The sequence below is a fragment of the Gadus chalcogrammus genome, chromosome 10 (assembly GCF_026213295.1).
Source record: "Gadus chalcogrammus isolate NIFS_2021 chromosome 10, NIFS_Gcha_1.0, whole genome shotgun sequence".
NCBI lineage: Eukaryota > Metazoa > Chordata > Actinopteri > Gadiformes > Gadidae > Gadus > Gadus chalcogrammus.
The window spans coordinates 4,326,736-4,344,191 of NC_079421.1; the positions used below are offsets into that span (position 1 = coordinate 4,326,736).

The 17,456-nt window shown below is 47.7% G+C and overlaps 1 protein-coding gene across 1 annotated transcript in view; it reads left to right on the top strand.

The window, feature by feature from the left end:
* Positions 1 to 17,456, top strand: part of polr1a (RNA polymerase I subunit A) — a 32,553-nt gene that overhangs the window by 356 nt on the left and 14,741 nt on the right. Inside the window, exons 1-25 of the mRNA XM_056600045.1 lie at positions 1 to 4; positions 497 to 605; positions 1,827 to 1,922; positions 2,234 to 2,383; positions 2,693 to 2,803; positions 2,910 to 2,995; positions 3,245 to 3,333; positions 3,525 to 3,605; positions 4,019 to 4,133; positions 4,638 to 4,782; positions 5,053 to 5,238; positions 5,986 to 6,108; positions 6,716 to 6,943; positions 7,120 to 7,227; positions 7,338 to 7,484; positions 7,906 to 8,097; positions 8,532 to 8,681; positions 9,419 to 9,602; positions 9,983 to 10,065; positions 10,576 to 10,734; positions 11,411 to 11,509; positions 12,379 to 12,531; positions 14,344 to 14,426; positions 14,690 to 14,855; positions 15,243 to 15,366. The exon at positions 1 to 4 is cut by the window's left edge and continues 356 nt beyond it. Coding sequence (XP_056456020.1) covers positions 1 to 4; positions 497 to 605; positions 1,827 to 1,922; positions 2,234 to 2,383; positions 2,693 to 2,803; positions 2,910 to 2,995; positions 3,245 to 3,333; positions 3,525 to 3,605; positions 4,019 to 4,133; positions 4,638 to 4,782; positions 5,053 to 5,238; positions 5,986 to 6,108; positions 6,716 to 6,943; positions 7,120 to 7,227; positions 7,338 to 7,484; positions 7,906 to 8,097; positions 8,532 to 8,681; positions 9,419 to 9,602; positions 9,983 to 10,065; positions 10,576 to 10,734; positions 11,411 to 11,509; positions 12,379 to 12,531; positions 14,344 to 14,426; positions 14,690 to 14,855; positions 15,243 to 15,366 — 3,171 coding nt within the window. The remainder of the gene's footprint in view (positions 5 to 496; positions 606 to 1,826; positions 1,923 to 2,233; positions 2,384 to 2,692; positions 2,804 to 2,909; positions 2,996 to 3,244; positions 3,334 to 3,524; positions 3,606 to 4,018; positions 4,134 to 4,637; positions 4,783 to 5,052; positions 5,239 to 5,985; positions 6,109 to 6,715; positions 6,944 to 7,119; positions 7,228 to 7,337; positions 7,485 to 7,905; positions 8,098 to 8,531; positions 8,682 to 9,418; positions 9,603 to 9,982; positions 10,066 to 10,575; positions 10,735 to 11,410; positions 11,510 to 12,378; positions 12,532 to 14,343; positions 14,427 to 14,689; positions 14,856 to 15,242; positions 15,367 to 17,456) is intronic.

Here is a 17,456-nt window from a genome sequence, read left to right on the forward strand (position 1 = left end):
TACGGTGAGCTGTGGCTCCTTAGCCGTGAGCTAACTTCGAAACATGTGAAAAGAAAGCAGTCAAAACATTGTCAAGTCAATACGTGTTAAAAACAACAGACGACACGTCACGGAGGTTTAACTTTAGTGATATTAGTGTATATCTATTCCTATGCATTGGGTGTTGTTGGAAAAGTTGTCACCATAATTTATTAAATGCCTGTAAATAACAGTGTGTGTGTGTGTGTGTGTGTGTGTGTGTGTGTGTGTGTGTGTGTGTGTGTGTGTGTGTGTGTGTGTGTGTGTGTGTGTGTGTGTGTGTGTGTGTGTGTGTGTGTGTGTGTGTGTGTGTGTGTTTTAATTTAGCAATCTCATTAAGATTGTTATGCAAGTGCTTGGCTACTAGCTTTGAATTCAAGCATACATCTACTTTAGGTAATTGAGTATGAGTGATACATGCATGCTCTTTTAACTATTCCATCTGTTGATCATTCCATCTGTTCTCTCGCCTGATCAGGAAGCTGAGTGTGAAGGCGATCACTAACTTGGTGTTCTTCGACAATCTTGGAAATGTCTCAGTCAACGGTCTCTATGATCTGTCCATGGGGCCTTCTGACAATAAAGAGGTGAACTCCCATCTCTGTTCAGTTTGTGGTGTATCATTGTTGCATTGTGGCAATGAGAGATGTTTTAAATGTTTACTGGGGGACCTAACTACAACCACACAGCTACAAATACTGGTGTCCATGCATTCTGGGCGCATTGATAGCAACACACTCTGGATGAAGGCCTATTGAAGGATTTATTCGGCATACTGGTTTGTATATTGGCACAACAACAATGGAGTGTTATCTGTCACTCATGGGATCAGATGCTCACTAATGTCCAGTGAAAATGCAAGTGACTTCTCGCATGGCCAGAGTCAATAATGTGCTGGGTATATGGAAGAAACACACTTGATCGTGACACTTGCGTGTGCGTGTTTAAATGGTAACATCCCAGCAGATATGTATGCGTGACTAGGGGGACAAAACCAAAAGAAAACCATCCAGATTACTAGGAGTTGTGGTATCGGTAACTACACTCTTTGCAAAGGACAGCGATGTATATTTTAAACGTATGAATGGGTTAACATCTCTGTGTGTACACGTCCAGGTATATGCTCGGCTTTTCTTTCAGATGTGTGTATTAACTGGACCATGGGTAGTTGATTCGATAGTTTATTTGGACATATCCAATATCCATTAATTTCCCTGACTAGCATAAGGATACAGTTTGCCCTCGCTAATATTTCCACATCAGTTAGAACTAAAGTTATATGAAGTTCATCCATTTTAAACAAACTATCATTCATTTCCTCATTTAACATTTGTTTGGGCCAAACGTTGTGAGTTATATAGATGATAAAAATCTATACATGGATTATAATAAATCCTATATTGGAGGGGGTGGGTTGAGACCAAATAACACAAGTAATCAACATGAGGTACATACAGTGTTTGTTTAAATGCTACGACGACGTGGTTACATTGCTTGTTAAAAAGCTAGGATGTGTGCACATTGTGCATTTTTAAGCTACGACATAGATATGAAAAAGACAAAACAAATACAGCTCTGAAAATAGCGTTGTATTTTCCCAATATCAGGCATTACAAAGAAAGATTTGATGCTGCATCCACTAAAGATGTGTCAGGAGTAGCTCCTGGTAACACATTTTTATTTCGCCCTCGCTGCGCATGCATCCATCAATGTTAGTGCACATGAATAAACAGTCTGTATCTAATGCTGTTAGGGTCTTTATGCCGCACTAATATCACTCTCTCTGACTTGCGTCATTTTATTTTCAGGTGTGTGCCACCTGCAGTCAGAACTCACAGACTTGCCCCGGACACTTTGGGCATGTAGACCTACCACTACCTGTCTACAACCCCATGTTGTTTGATGTAAGTGTACACACACACGCACGTGCACACACACACACACACACACACTGTCATCCTTCTTCAGTCTGGATAAACCCGTCAGACAGGCGCATTAGCGTGATGCTTCTAGTTTACCTTCTTAATGGTAACATATTTCAAAGTTGTATCGGTTTAGTGTCATTTCTTTTTAAATTTTTTGGAAACATCAAAAGCTCCGCAAAACCAGAGATGGTCACCATGGTAACGTTCCCAGTCCCGCCACGGTCTCATAAGCCTGCCACTCATCGTTCCCTGGATCCTCCTCCCTCTCCTCCTTCCCCCCGCCCACCCAGACCCTGTACCTACTGGTGCGGGGATCCTGCCTGCGTTGTCACATGCTCACCTGCCCCCGGAGCGCCGTCCACCTGCTGCTGAACCAGCTGAAGCTGCTGGACCACGGCTTCGGGCCGGAGGTCTACGAGGTGGAACACGTCCTCAACCAGGTGTGTGGGCGCCTGCGGGTCTGTAGTGGGTGTGTGGGCCTGAACTGGGTCTCTCGTGGGTGCGCAGGTCTATGAAGGATATGTAGTGCGTGCACAGCGTTTTATTCATCTCATCTTCATCCGCTTATCCGGGGTCGGGTTGCGGGGGGCGTTTTATTCAGTTCATATCAATATCTGGGATCATCACTTTCTTTTCGGTATTCTTACATTTTAACAATGTGTGTGTTTTTGGTTCGGGTTGACTCTTTTGAAAGTATTCAAAGTGTGTGTGTGTGTGTGTGTGCGTGTGCGTGCGTGCTTGCCTCCTAGCTCCTTGACCGTAATATCAAGGCCTCTGGGACGGACATCCAAGAGACACTGGAAGAACACACAAAGGCGCTCATCGGTACCAAAGCTGATGATACAAAACAGAGCCAACAGGTCGGCACAAACACATCCACCTTAAATGCCTCTAATAACCAGCTTATGTTTTTGTATATCCTCCAGCTTCTAATGTACGGTCCGTTTGTGCTTGTTCTCTTTTTAGATTAAACACACAGTAGAGAGGAGGCGCTGTCTTATTGAGCGATTTTGGAAAGTCTTCATGAATGGCCGTAAATGTCCAAACTGCAAGTAAGATGGCAACCGGCATGTTAATGTTCCTCCAAGCCTGTCTGGTCTGAAAGTCTGCATTAAGTGTGTGATGCAATCCCACCCTGGAAGAATCCTCAAAGTGTCATAAGCCGGACTTGACTTTATGATGCCACAATGCTACTTCCTCATTGTGGGTGTCCCAGATGGTGTGGGGTTTGGGATTGGATGACGTGTTGTTTAGCCTGTTCATGTGAAGAGTGATCGATCTCTGGTGTGTTTGTGGCGTAGCTGCGGGCGGTCCACCGTGCGCAAGGAATACAACTCCAAGCTGATCGTGACGATGCCGTTGACGCCCCTGGATCAGGAGAACGGAGAGGGTGAGAAACGCGTGCGTGCGCGTGTGTGTGTGTGTGTGTGTGTGTGTGTGTGTGTGTGTGTGTGTGTGTGTGTGTGTGTGTGTGTGTGTGTGTGTGTGTGTGTGTGTGTGTGTGTGTGTGTGTGTGTGTGTGTGTGTGTGTGTCACCCATGAGAGTCATCTAACGCTTGTGATGGTTTTCTGCCCCATTAGAGGACCTCATGGCTGGGAAGAAGGGCTACATGACCCCTGTGATCGCCAAGGAGCATCTCGTCAAGCTATGGGAGAAGGAAGGTGAGCTGACCTGTCCCATCGGTGCATCTCTTTCCCCTCGGCCTCCCCAAATTATACAGGGAACCAGATACAATTATGGGCAGCACAATAATCGAAAGACCTCGGGTCATGCTTCATGGCAGCATTTCATTAGCCGTGGGTCAAGTTCAAGTTATTTTATTTTGTCAAATGCACAACAAACATGCAGCAGCAGTCATATATGGCATTGAGATTCCAGTGTCTCCTCAAATACCAAGTATTTACTACTAAGTAGAAAATAGAATAAAATATCCATGGTCCCGGCCTGACTACACTCTGGCCGTGACCTGATCGGTCGACATTTAGGGAGCATGAAGAACGCAAACAAATTCCAAAACACAAATTCCAAAACCACACCCACCTCATTATAAGAGTTTTCTTTATGTCTTTTCCAGGTTTCTTCCTGAGGAATCTGTTTCTGGGTCTGGACCACGGGCCTGAGCTGGAGCTACAGGCTGAATTCAGCCCTGAACTTTTCTTCCTGGACATCTTGGTGACTCCTCCTTGCAGGTGAGGACCCATCCACCCCCACACACCTTTGAGTCGTCCAAAGGTACTAGTCTGGGGAAGAGCGGAGGAAACTAAGGATCACCTGGCAAGACTGGGTTGTTTTCCCCAGGGTTGGCATCGTAACTGAACCATCTCCATCCTCATCTTCCAAACCACTTATCCGAGGTCGTAGGGGTCCCGGACTCCCCTTTCCCGGGCCGCATTAATCAGCACTAACAGGGGGGATTCCGGGCGTTCCCACCGTCTCTTCACCTAGTCCTGGGTCTTCCACCAGGTCTCCTCCCCACTGGTCGGGCCTGGAACCCCTCCCAAAGGAGGCGCCCAGTGGGCATCCTTACCAGATGAACCCCCTCAACTGACTACTTTCCAAGCAGAGGAGCAGCGGCTCTACTCAGAGTTCCTCACGGATTAACCCGCCTCCTAGTTTATATTCCGGCCCTATAATGTCATCGCCTCTGGGTTCCCCTGGGTGGTGGGAGATTCACGCCTTGTTCGACCCCACAGGTACAGGCCGCTGAATCGCCTGGGCGACCGCCTCTTCACCAACGGGCAGACGGTGAACCTGCAGCTGGTTCTGAAGCAGTGCAGGATCATCCAGCAGATCCTCACCCTCATGGCGGGGGAAAAAGAGGAAAAGGGGGCAGACCCGGTGAGCAAGTTTATTGAGCAGGGACAAATTCATTTTACATTGTTACCTAAAAAATAGTGTGTGTGTGTGTGTGTGTGTGTGTGTGTGTGTGTGTGTGTGTGTGTGTGTGTGTGTGTGTGTGTGTGTGTGTGTGTGTGTGTGTGTGTGTGTGTGTGTGTGTGTGTGTGTGTGTGTGTGTGTGTGTGTGTCGACGGACATCATGTGTTTCTTCAAATCGTGCTATGTTGTTACTATGCAAGAACCTTTCCTCTGTTCCCTCGTTAAAACAAGGCGCTGGGGGGTGTCGTGGAGGTGGAGGAAAAGGCCCGCGACCTGGCCCTCCTGGAGGGGGTCCAGGGTCAGACCCTGACCGAGAAGCTGTACAGCATTTGGATCCGGTTGCAGACCTACGTCAACATCGTGTTCGACAGCGACCTGGACAAGATGACCCAGGAGAAGTTCCCTGGGATCAAACAGGTATCAGTCGTCATGCTGTCGACACATCAACTATAAGCGTGTTCCATTTGTAATGGTGTGTTCGAGATGCGTCGTGCACCAGTTGCAAAGTGTGAGATCTCCCAGCCTTCTTTTCGGCATTTCACCGAGGGACACCCCCTTTTGGACGGTCCCACTCGGGATTCTGAGAGTCAAGCGAGTTCAGTGAGGTTGACCGTACGGCGCAACAAACCAAAATGGCTGCGCCCGTAAAGAGATGTGTTTTCTCTGTATTTGTACCACGTTGGTCATTTTAATGTTGATATTTAAACGCTCTTCAACAAACACTTGATTACATTGCTTCTTTAATCCGGTCACCAATTCATAATAATGATAATACATTTAATTTAGAGGCGACTTTCAAGTCACCGAAAGTCACCTTTCAAAGTATGAGTATAAAATCTTAGAAGAAATGGATTTCTTTTAATCTTAATAGAAGATATTATTCTTATGCATTGCACGGTCTTGCTGTGTGTGCAATACAATGTAAAGTTGTGTTTGTTGCTAAAGAGGCTAATGTAGTTAATAATATCAATGAATAGCCAATGACTCACAAAGTCCAACGGAAACGCTGTGAGTGCTACAAGCGAGAGTCACAAGAGCAACTTGTGCGGGTGGTGTACGAGGCATCTCCAACACACCATAAGGACAAACAACAGAGTGCAGCCCAACACAACCACTTTTTTAAATATCTAAAGCTTGTTCTTCATCTCCTGTCCCCTGATTCAGCTCCTGGAGAAGAAGGAGGGACTTTTCCGGAAGCACATGATGGGCAAGCGAGTGGATTTCGCGGCGCGGTCGGTCATCTGTCCCGACATGTACATCGGGACCAACGAGATCGGACTACCGATGGTACGTTGCTCTCGGACCTCCGTCCCCGTCACATTCACCACCAGTACCAGACTGATTAACCCATGAATCAGGATGGATTGTGTGGGTCTCTTCTGCATCTTCTGACACCCATTTATCAGGACAAAAGCTAAGGACCAGACACGCGATGCATTAACTCACAAGGCTTATTGCATCCCTGAATACTTCAGTTCATGCTACAGAGCAGCATTTCGTTAACTGGGTCGATATCCAGGGTCTGACAATGCTCAGAACCGCTGCAGTAAAGGGGACACCACTTCCTGTGTGCTCAGTTCCCCGGCTCCCACCACCAGGGGGCAGTATAGCACCTCAAATCCCAAATGCACTTGAATGACAGTTCAAAAACACAAAGCCAAGTCGGCTACTTTGAAAATGTTTGAAAAAAATTGCTATATAAATAAATAAACAAAGGAAAAAGAAGATGCCAAGTCATCAAAAAATGCACTGCTGAATAATCGAGAAGTCACACCGGGTTTGTTTACCTCGTATCCGGCTGAACAAACAAAACACTGTGCCCGTTCCCCCTGCTCGACCAATCAGATTCGGCTCGGTTAACCTTCCCCCCTCCGCTGACCTCTGTGCTCCCCAGGTGTTCGCCACGAAGCTCACCTACCCTCAGCCCGTCACGCCCTGGAACGTGAAGGAGCTGCGGCAGGCGGTGCTCAACGGGCCAGACGTGCACCCCGGCGCCCTGGCCGTCATCAACGAGGACGGCAGCAAGACCATCCTGTCCCCCTCGGACGCCACGCAGCGCGAGGCCGTGGCCAAGCAGCTGCTGACTCCCTGCCCCGGCCGCCAGAAGATGGCCATGAAGATCGTACGACGGACACACACACACACACACACACACACACACACACACACACACACACACACACACACACACACACACACACACACACACACACACACACACACACACACACACACACAGTTTGTTGGTCGTCTTGACGAGGCGCGATGGTAACCCTCGTGTCGTGTCTCTCGCTGCAGGTGAACCGCCACATAAAGAACGGGGACGTCATGCTGCTGAACCGCCAGCCCACGCTGCACAGGCCCTCCATCCAGTCGCACCGTGCCCGCATCCTGCCCGGGGAGAAGGCGAGTCGACCGCGCCCCGCTTTGATCGTTAATGGAGTGTATCCATATAGGGCGTGAGTGATGATCATGACGACATGCTAACATCAACCTGTGGTGTCGTGATGCTGCAGGTGCTCAGGCTCCACTACGCCAACTGCAAAGCCTACAACGCCGATTTCGACGGCGACGAGATGAACGCCCACTTCCCCCAGAGTGAGCTGGCCCGCGCAGAGGCCTACACACTGATCAGCACAGACCAGCAGTACCTGGTGCCCAAGGTGACAAACACAGACAGACAGACAGACAGACAGACAGACAGACAGAGGGGTAGAAACAAAAGGGTCTCAAGAGTTAATCATAGCAATACATGGTGATTGACGGAGCGCCAAACAATAATATATACTAATAACTATAAAACAACAAATCAATCAACCAATATTCACAATATGCAAACGGGTATTTTACCTATAAAACTATCACTCAGGTGTGCGTGTATGTGCTGTCCATTGTATCATGTAAAAAAAAAAAATTCTATAAAGTTGTTGAGCATCAGTGACCTGTCAGAGTCCAAGAAGAAAAGCATGTCCCTCCCCCCTTTTGATATTTATATTCTGACATCCCGATACGTCAAGCTGGTGTCCGGGCGATCCCAGCACGTGCCTCCGGCCGTGCTCACACCCGCGTGCTTTCTCTCCCCAGGACGGTAAGCCCTTGGCGGGGCTGATCCAGGACCACATAGTCTCCGGCACCAGGATGACGCTGCGCGGCTGCTTCTTCACCCGGGACCACTACACGGCCCTGGTGTACCGGGGGCTGACGGACCGCTGGGGCCGCGTCCGGCTGCTGCCGCCCACCGTCCTCAAGCCCCAGCAGCTGTGGACCGGGAAGCAGGTACACGGGCGCCCGGGTCCACACAGCGGCACGCTCTGGGCCAACCGGAGGGCCCGGTAGGGGGGGTGTGTTTACCGTGTAAACACACCCCCTCCTGGCCTCTGGTGTTCCTTACCAGGCATGCTCTCACGTCCTCGCCAGTTTCTGTATTCATGATCATAAGTTGGTGGTATGTGTTCAAAAGACACAGAACTCCTCCCCTTGTGTAAGTGAACTATTGTTGGGAAATGTCAGGTCTATTGCAGCCTCCTGACTTTGGTACAATTGGAGGAACATAACTAAACTGACAACAAGTGGTTCTCTTTTAGCCTCGGAACCAAAAGGCCTGGTTGTGGTGGTCCCATCACAACCAAACAGGAATATGTTGAGCATAAACGTGTGTTTATGTGTGTGTTTAACGGTAGCAATGAAACCCTGTTGTGCATGTGCTGTAGGTGGTGTCGACCCTGCTGCTGAACATCATACCAGAGAAAGCCCTGCCGCTTAACCTGAACGGCACGGCCAAGATCCCCAGCAAGTCCTGGATCCAAGTCCCGCCCCGAGTGGTACCAGGATACGACCCCGACAGCATGTGTGACTCAACGGTACACAGCGTCTTTATTAGTGTCCTTATCCGTGCCTCCAGAGAGGAGGTTATTACTTTTCTTAGTTTGGTTGTTCTTAATTCTGTTCTTAAGTCTTAAGGGTCCCGAGAAGATTAAATACCCATGTAGAGATTCATATGTGGTCAGTCATTTAAAGAGATACTTGCTGGCTGGCCTCACCGGTTCTCTAGTAAGGGGAACTTATGTACTAAATCAATCTTTTTAGATTCAACATTATCAGTCATGGAATTACCGCTAGATTTGTTGGCAAGTTGTGTACGCAACAAATCACCAACTTGGACGTGACAGAAGGTGAGACGGATGCTACGGCTCGAGGGAACGGCTTCCCAGTCCGGCCTCAACCAATTATAAAATAATGAATCATTCTTTTATGCTTCAAGATCATCTCTCTTTACGACACTTTTCCCTCGGTCATTAGTGTACCGGGGTAACCGGTCTTTAGCGCTTCAATGCTGTTCAATGAATTGTGCTTTGTAGTGGACACAGTTGTGTAGCCCTGTGTACCTGTGTTGTGTAGCCCTGTGTTGTGTAACCTGGGTCGTGTAGCCTGTGTTGTGGGTAGCTCTGTGTTGTGTCAACCTTGACTTCTGCCTAGTCCGTACGATCCCGGTTTCAAGTCGACACAAATTCTCCAACATCTGCTATTGCTCGTCTTAAAGTGTAATCCTGACAACATCCCCCCCCCCCTCCTTCCTGCCTCCTGTCCCGCCCCCCAGGTGGTGATCCGCCAGGGCGAGTTGCTGAGGGGCGTGCTGGACAAGGCCCACTACGGCTCGTCCATCTACGGCCTGGTGCACTGCTGCCACGAGCTGTACGGCGGCGAGACGGGCGGCCGCCTGCTCACCTGCCTGGCCCGCCTCTTCACCGCATACCTGCAGCTGTACAAGGGCTTCACTCTGAGTACGCTGCCCCCCCTCCCTCCACCTCCACACACACAGCGTCACATGTCACGGTGCACGTGCACTTTTAACGGCGCCACGAGATGCGTCTGTTTCAAGGCGGGTGAAAGTGTGGTTGCCACAAGACTTGGTCCTGTATTCAGGGTGAAGTCAATTGGTAGTGAATCTCACAAACCCCCGTGGTATCCGCTGTAGCTTTTGTGTTGGTGACATTTTGCTTGAGGTTTGATGAGCAGCTTAGTGCCTGGGTGGAGCTCGGATTTGAACTGGACTTTCACCGGGTGACGCGTCTGAGTCTTTATCCAGCATGTCTCCAGTCTCATTTCTGTTTGATTTGGTGGCAAATGGATCAGTCGATAGAACTGTGTCTTGTGTCTTAAGGTGTGGAGGACATTTTGGTGAAGCCAGGGGCCAACCGACAGCGGAAAAAGCTCATCAAAGAGTCTCAAAAGATCGGCACCAGGGTGAGTTCGGACCACGGCTGCACAAAGGGAAAAAAACACTTTTTCCCTTTGTGCACAAAGGCCGGTTGTATTCTCTGAGTACGTTGGTAAGCACCAGTCTGAAAGGCGCTGCACACAAAGGTCAAATATGGTAACATTGGTGCCACCCATTCAAATGATCGGCTTTGTTTGCTTTATTACTTTCTAAGTATAATGGGAGAATTTTACTTTTAAGACGAGAGATGATGACCGGTGCTTTCCATTCACTTTGAGTGGCCATCAGGATTGATTGTGTTGGATTATTGACTCGATGAGGATATTTCACAAACAGAGTCTCCACACACCACAGTCACCTTTGTCTTGAACTGCATGCCTCGTGACAAACGCATTTGACAAAGTATAACTTGTGTATCTATTTTGCACCAACATTAACCTACAATACAGCCTGTGTCTTGAAATGCATCAAAGTGTACAAACGAAGCCAATGTAACTCTTCAGTAATATGTCTGTTGTACCTTCTGGACCGGGCAGGCCCTGCAGATGGCCTTCAACCTGCCCGACAACGTGGACCCTGCGGAGGCCAGGGGCCGGTGGCAGGACGCTCACCTCAACCCCGACCAGAGGGACTTCAACCTGGCCGACATGAAGTTCAAGGAAGTGGCCAACCAAGTGAACAATGGCATCAACAAGGTGGAGCCCTGGTTCACTACTGTTCACTTACCCTACAATACTGTTCATAAACACTACAATACTGTTCATTAACACTACAATACTGTTCACTTACCCTACAATACTGTTCATTAACGCTACAATACTGTTCATTAACGCTACAATACTGTTCATTAACGCTACAATACTGTTCACTAACACTACAATACTGTTCATTAACGCTACAATACTGTTCATTAACGCTACAATACTGTTCACTAACACTACAATACTGTTCATTAACGCTACAATACTGTTCACTAACACTACAATACTGTTCAGAAACGCTACAATACTGTTCATTAACGCTACAATACTGTTCATTAACGCTACAATACTGTTCATTAACGCTACAATACTGTTCAGTTACGCTACAATACTGTTCATTAACGCTACAATACTGTTCCTTAACGCTACAATACTGTTCATCAACGCTACAATACTGTTCATTAACGCTACAATACTGTTCATTAACGCTACAATACTGTTCATTAACGCTACAATACTGTTCATTAACGCTACAATACTGTTCCTTAACGCTACAATACTGTTCATTAACACTACAATACTGTTCATTAACGTTACAATACAGTTCAGTCTGTTGGTAGTCCTTAGTGTTCAGCCCCTGACCCCTGCCTGTCTGTCCGTCCGTGTCCAGGTCTGTATGCCCGCTGGGCTCCACAGGTCCTTTCCCGACAACAACCTCCAGCTGATGGTCCAGTCTGGAGCCAAGGGCTCCTCGGTCAACACCATGCAGGTACCCTCTCTCCCCTGCACCGATGAGGCTGTCCGCTCGTGATGAGCTAGGAGGGAGGGGGAGGGGGGGGGGGGGGGGGCTATGGTTTTCAGCCAGACAACCTTTTACATTGTTTATGTGGAAGCTCGGGACGGGAAGTAACTGAGTCACCACACGCTAGGACTGGAATATATCACCCTTGGTTGTTTTGATTTGGGATTTCACCCTGCTATCCACAGGAGAGGCCCAGCGCTTCAGACAAACGACACACCGCCTATACAGATAGATGCTCTTCACACTGATATGCAGTGAAAAATGTATGACGATGTCAAAAATATGGGCTGCTGTTTTCCTAACATAAGTCTGCAATGAAGAGATCTAAAGCAGCGAGTCCAGGCTAATCCACTCGCTGTAGGCCATTTAAAAGTGGCTGTAGGTAAAATGCCTATACGATGGAAAAGCTATCATTGAGTGTAATTTGGTCTAAAGGGTTAGGGTTACGACTTTGAGCCGACTAGAACAAACAAAAGAATTAGACGGTTTATGGGGCACCCTAGCTGATGGCATTTAGAGTGATCTGGATTTTTGAACTTGAAGCATAGGTGGGGGATCAATCTCTCCGTTACACCAATGGTAGCTATGCTGGCCTCCAACGCTCGACTACAGAGGAACACATTTGGAACACATGTCAAGCCATTCACCACCTCATTGTCATCATAGTGCACTCCTGTAATTAATAAGGGGTGTGTGTGTGTGTGTGTGTGTGTGTGTGTGTGTGTGTGTGTGTGTGTGTGTGTGTGTGTGTGTGTGTGTGTGTGTGTGTGTGTGTGTGTGTGTGTGTGTGTGTGTGTGTGTGTGTGTGTGTGTGTGCGTGCGTGCGTGCGTTTCAGATTTCATGCCTCCTGGGCCAGATTGAGTTGGAGGGGCGTCGGCCTCCCCTGATGCCTTCTGGGAAGTCGTTGCCGTGCTATCAGCCATACGAGCCGTCGCCGGCCGCCGGGGGATTCATCTCCGGAAGGTTCCTCACTGGCATCAGACCGCAGGTACAGCAGAGGGATGGTGGTTAGGAACGTGTGCGTGTGTGAGGGAGGGTGTTGGCTGCTCTCTGTGCGCGCGTGACTCTGAAAAGGTGACGCGCTGGATTTCTTTCTTGATTCATGTTCACGCGTACTTTTCCCTCATTCATGTGTTGAGCGCCACCTCAAGCAGCCTTGGAGTAGCGATGCTGGGAGCAGGGAAAGCAGTTTATAGCGCCTTACTTTATTGATTAAAATATTGATATTTGGGGCTCCCCGGTGGTCGACCGGCTAGAGCGCGGACCACTAAGGCTCATTCCTTTAGTTCCTAACCCTGGTCTTCTGCTGCTGGTCCCCCCCTCTCTTCCATACCTTCCTGTCTAACTCTGCTACGGAAAAACACGATAGCAAATGCCACAACACAAAAGTCACATCACAAATACAAAAGTCACCATACAATCCCAAAAGCCTCAAAACAATCGCAAAAGCCTCAAAACTACTGCATAAGACGCTACACAACAAAAGTAAGTCAATGGATATTGACACTGAAAGGGAGTGAGTATTAAAGATGCCTCAGTATTATTATATAATCATACAGTACAGAATGTGGATATCCTAAAACTATTTAAAAAAAATAGGTAATCTTTGAAATGTTACCAACACTTGTGCCAGGCTAATCGGCAATGTACATTAACTTAATGTTGCACTATGCAAAGGGTTTGTTCCTTTTCCTTCTCTACATCCATTTCCTCTGTCTGCATTTTGGCTGCATCGGCTGATGCGCATCATTCACATGTATTTTAAATGTTGAATCAGTCAATGTGGACAACGTGAACAATGAAAGGCATTTCCTTAAGGCTTTGCAAATTCCCAAACAAAAGCGCATTAATGGAAAAACACAAAGGCAAACGCCACAATGCAAATGCAAATTCATATCACAAATGCAAATGCAAAGTCATATCACAAATGCAAATGTTTTATATGCTGGCTATATATACGCTGATACGCATCATTAACATGTTTTAAATGTATAATCAGTCAACGTGGACGATGCGTTTCAGCTCATAGAACAAATGCAGATCCATTCAATGTAGCAGAATTGGGAATATTTGCAGATATTTATAGAGAAAGCCTTGAACATTAGCGTGAGTGGAAAGTCAAATTGTACATAGTACTTTTGTGGTTTTGAAACGCTGCAAAAGCTTTTCTGTTTGTATTCCCATAGACCAGGATGTCCTGCTCTAGCACACAGTTGCACACAATAGCACAACTATAACTGACATCGTGTAACCTACCAGACCGCTTTGAAATAAGGAAAATTAATAGAACATGAATAGAGCCACTCCCGTCACACAAAGGGCTGTCAAACAGATGATTAAAAAAAGGATCGCCCAGCTTTAACACGCACAGGGTTCAAGGCACGCCGACAACGGTTAAACATGACGAGACTAGAAGGCGATTTACTGACAGTGAATCACTTGTCCAGCGAGATGCAGGCTGGTTATTGCCGCCTTAACCGAGATATATTAAACATGCTATGTCCGTGTTAGTGCTGCCCACCTTTTGAGAGTCAGGGCAATGTAAAGACGGATGATGTTCAATGCAGGATAAACATTAATTGTCTTATTGACTGAACATAATAATGGCACAATTTATTTTTTACCCCAATCTTTGGATTCACTTCAAAACTGGCTGATCGACTCACGCAATCAGCCAGTTTAAATTTGATCGGCCGACCGTGTCTCCAGGGTGTATATGGGTTGAGTTGATCGGTCAACATCACTAGTTCATGCTGTTGGTGTTCAGTGATCGTTTGGTTTTCCTTTCCTCGGTCCGTAGGAGTTCTTCTTTCACTGCATGGCTGGCAGAGAGGGGCTAGTTGACACCGCAGTCAAAACCTCCAGATCAGGATATCTGCAACGGTACACACACACACACACACACACACACACACACACACACACACACACACACACACACACACACACACACACACACACACACACACACACACACACACACACACACACACACACACACACACACTGTCTCGCTGTCTGTCTGTCTGTGTGTGTGTGTGTTCTCTGCCCCTTTTGAACTCTGCATAGCCTTTACCTCAGTCTCACCTGCTGTCCCTGTTTGTGTGTTCCCCCCCCCCCCCCCCCCCCCCCCCGTTGGGCTCCAGGTGCATCATCAAGCACCTGGAGGGGTTGGTGGTGCAGTACGACCTCACGGTGAGGGACAGCGACGGCTCCGTGGTGCAGTTCCTCTACGGGGAGGACGGCCTGGACGTCCCTAAGATCCAGTTCCTCCAGTCCTCCCAGTTCCCCTTCATAGAGGAGAACTACCAGGTGGGGGCCCGCCGGGCTCGGTCCGGGATTGTAGCTTTAAATAAATATTTTGGAAAGGTTTCAGAACATTTGATGTAAGGTGGTTTGACGCTCATGAGCCTTAAGGTATAAACGTTAGAATTCTCTAGAAACATGTTTGTATTATTTAATCTAAAGGGCATTATTCTAATTTTTTTCGGCAGATGCAGGTTATCATAACTATCATAACTGGCTTTTATGGATGTTGATAACCAGTGTGGACTGGGAACTGTTGCCTTGTCCAATTCGGTGTTCGGTTGGTTGAAATCTGCAACCTCACAGCTAAAGGGCCCTTAATCCTAAACGCTGCAGCTTTAAGGCCTCCTTTGTAAAATAACTCATCCCAGCCTTCTGCTTCCAACCTAACAGGTGATCAAGAAGTCCCAGGACCTGGACCAGTTGTTGTCCCGGTTCGACCCCACGGCCGCCCGCCAACACTTCTCCGCCGTGAAGCGCTGGAAGGCCAAGCGCCTGGACTCCTCTCCACGTAACGGTGCGTTCCTCCGCAGCTTGTTGAGCACCAGGGTACCCGCGGCTGCCTCCCTCTGTTGTATTTTCTCCACCTGCAGCCGGAGCTACGCGCTAACTCTAGCTGCTAGCACTGGTGCTAACAAGCTAAGGTTTCAGGAGCACTGTCACACCCAAATTGTACCGGGGGCGAAAATTGTACCGCCTACGTAATCCGTGTTCGAATATTCCAAACCTGCCTGGCAACGGACGATCGCGTCGAACGTTGCCTGGCAACGGACGATCGCGTCGAACGTTGCCTGGCAACGGACGATCGCGTCGAACGTTGCCTGGCAACGGACGATCGCGTCGAACGTTGCCTGGCAACGGACGATCGCGTCGAACGTTGCCTGGCAACGGACGATCGCGTCGAACGTTGCCTGGCAACGGACGATCGCGTCGAACGTTGCCTGGCAACGGACGATCGCGTCGAACGTTGCCTGGCAACGGACGATCGCGTCGAACGTTGCCTGGCAACGGACGATCGCGTCGAACGTTGCCTGGCAACGGACGATCGCGTCGAACGTTGCCTGGCAACGGACGATCGCGTCCATCGTTGCCTGGCAACGGACGATCGCGTCCATCGTTGCCTGGCAACGGACGATCGCGTCCAACGTTGCCTGGCACCGGACGATCGCGTCCAACGTTGCCTGGCACCGGACGAACAGATAACACTTATTTTACAAATGACATTTGTTAGCGTTGCTAACTTTATATTTGTATTGTATTTAATTGTGTAATCGCATTTAGCTAGTAAACTGAGTGGATTAACACAAGCTAGCTAGACTATGATACACTTTAAACACTCAGTTAACTAGCTAAATTCAATACAATACAAATATAAAGTAAAAACAAGTGTTATCTGTATTATGTTATTTCGTCTTTGGCAACATGAGCGCAAATTTTTTTTGAAACCTGCCTGGCAACGGACAATCGCGTCGGACGATGCCGTAATGTTTCGAACGCGGATTACGTAGGCGGTACAATTTTGGCCCCGGTACAATTTTGGTGTGACAGCACCAATCCACATTTAGTGACACACAGGTGGACCGTGAAAAGGAATTTGAGAAATGAACCATTGCTGAGGAGGAGGAAATAGAGAAGTGGACAGACGGGTAGGAGTGGTGCACTGTGCAATGCAGATTTTTTGTGCAATAACATAATCCTCCGCTTAATCTAACCGCTAATTTCTGCGAATGTCATTTGTCATTTATCATTTATTTATTTATCCACTGTATGACAACACAATGCCATATACAGCCATATATGTATCTATATTTATCTTCTATACAGTTCTCTGCATTTATTTTATTTTACTTGAATCATTTTTTACTTCTATTCTTATCTCTACTTTCTATATTAGCTAAGAGTTCATTGTTTACTGTTGTTTACTTTTTATAGTTAGCTAAGAGTTTATTGTTTTTATCTTATATTTTGTTGTGTTTCTGTAAGCTACTTGTGTTGTGTTTCTGTAAGTTACTGGAAATTCAATTTCCTTGGGGGAGTCATCCCAAAAGGATCAATAAAGCCAAGTCTAAGTCTAAGTGTAGACGTCAGAGGAATCGAGGAGGGGTAAATGTTGGATCCTGGGGCGATAGGTCTGAATAGTTAATTATCAGCAGCCGTTTTGTTAGCTTTTCGCAGTGGTGTTTGATGCCCGCCATCAACAGGATGTCTAGTTTTGAAGTAGTTGCATTGGAAAAGACATTCAACCCTTCCAATGTACCTTTCCTTTGATGCATTGCTGTTCTTTTCTTGTACATCCGAATAAATTGCCTAATTTGAGAGATAGGATTGCAGCACATTCCACTCACACGCGTTGATGCATATTGCTCCTCGCACACAGTCATTTTTAATAGTACATGATCAGACCTCTCTCACTGCGCAGCCTAGCTGCGTCTGGGAGGACAGCGTCCCAAACGGCTGCCACAGTGTCCCGCTGTGGTCCATGGATCCCAAGGCGCCGCTATGAAGCCGCAGGGGATGGAGATGAACTCCTTTTGTACAAAATAATAGTTAATCTTATCTTCCATCCCCGTTGCTCCTTGAGTTTGATGATGTGGTTGGTTCTGTCTG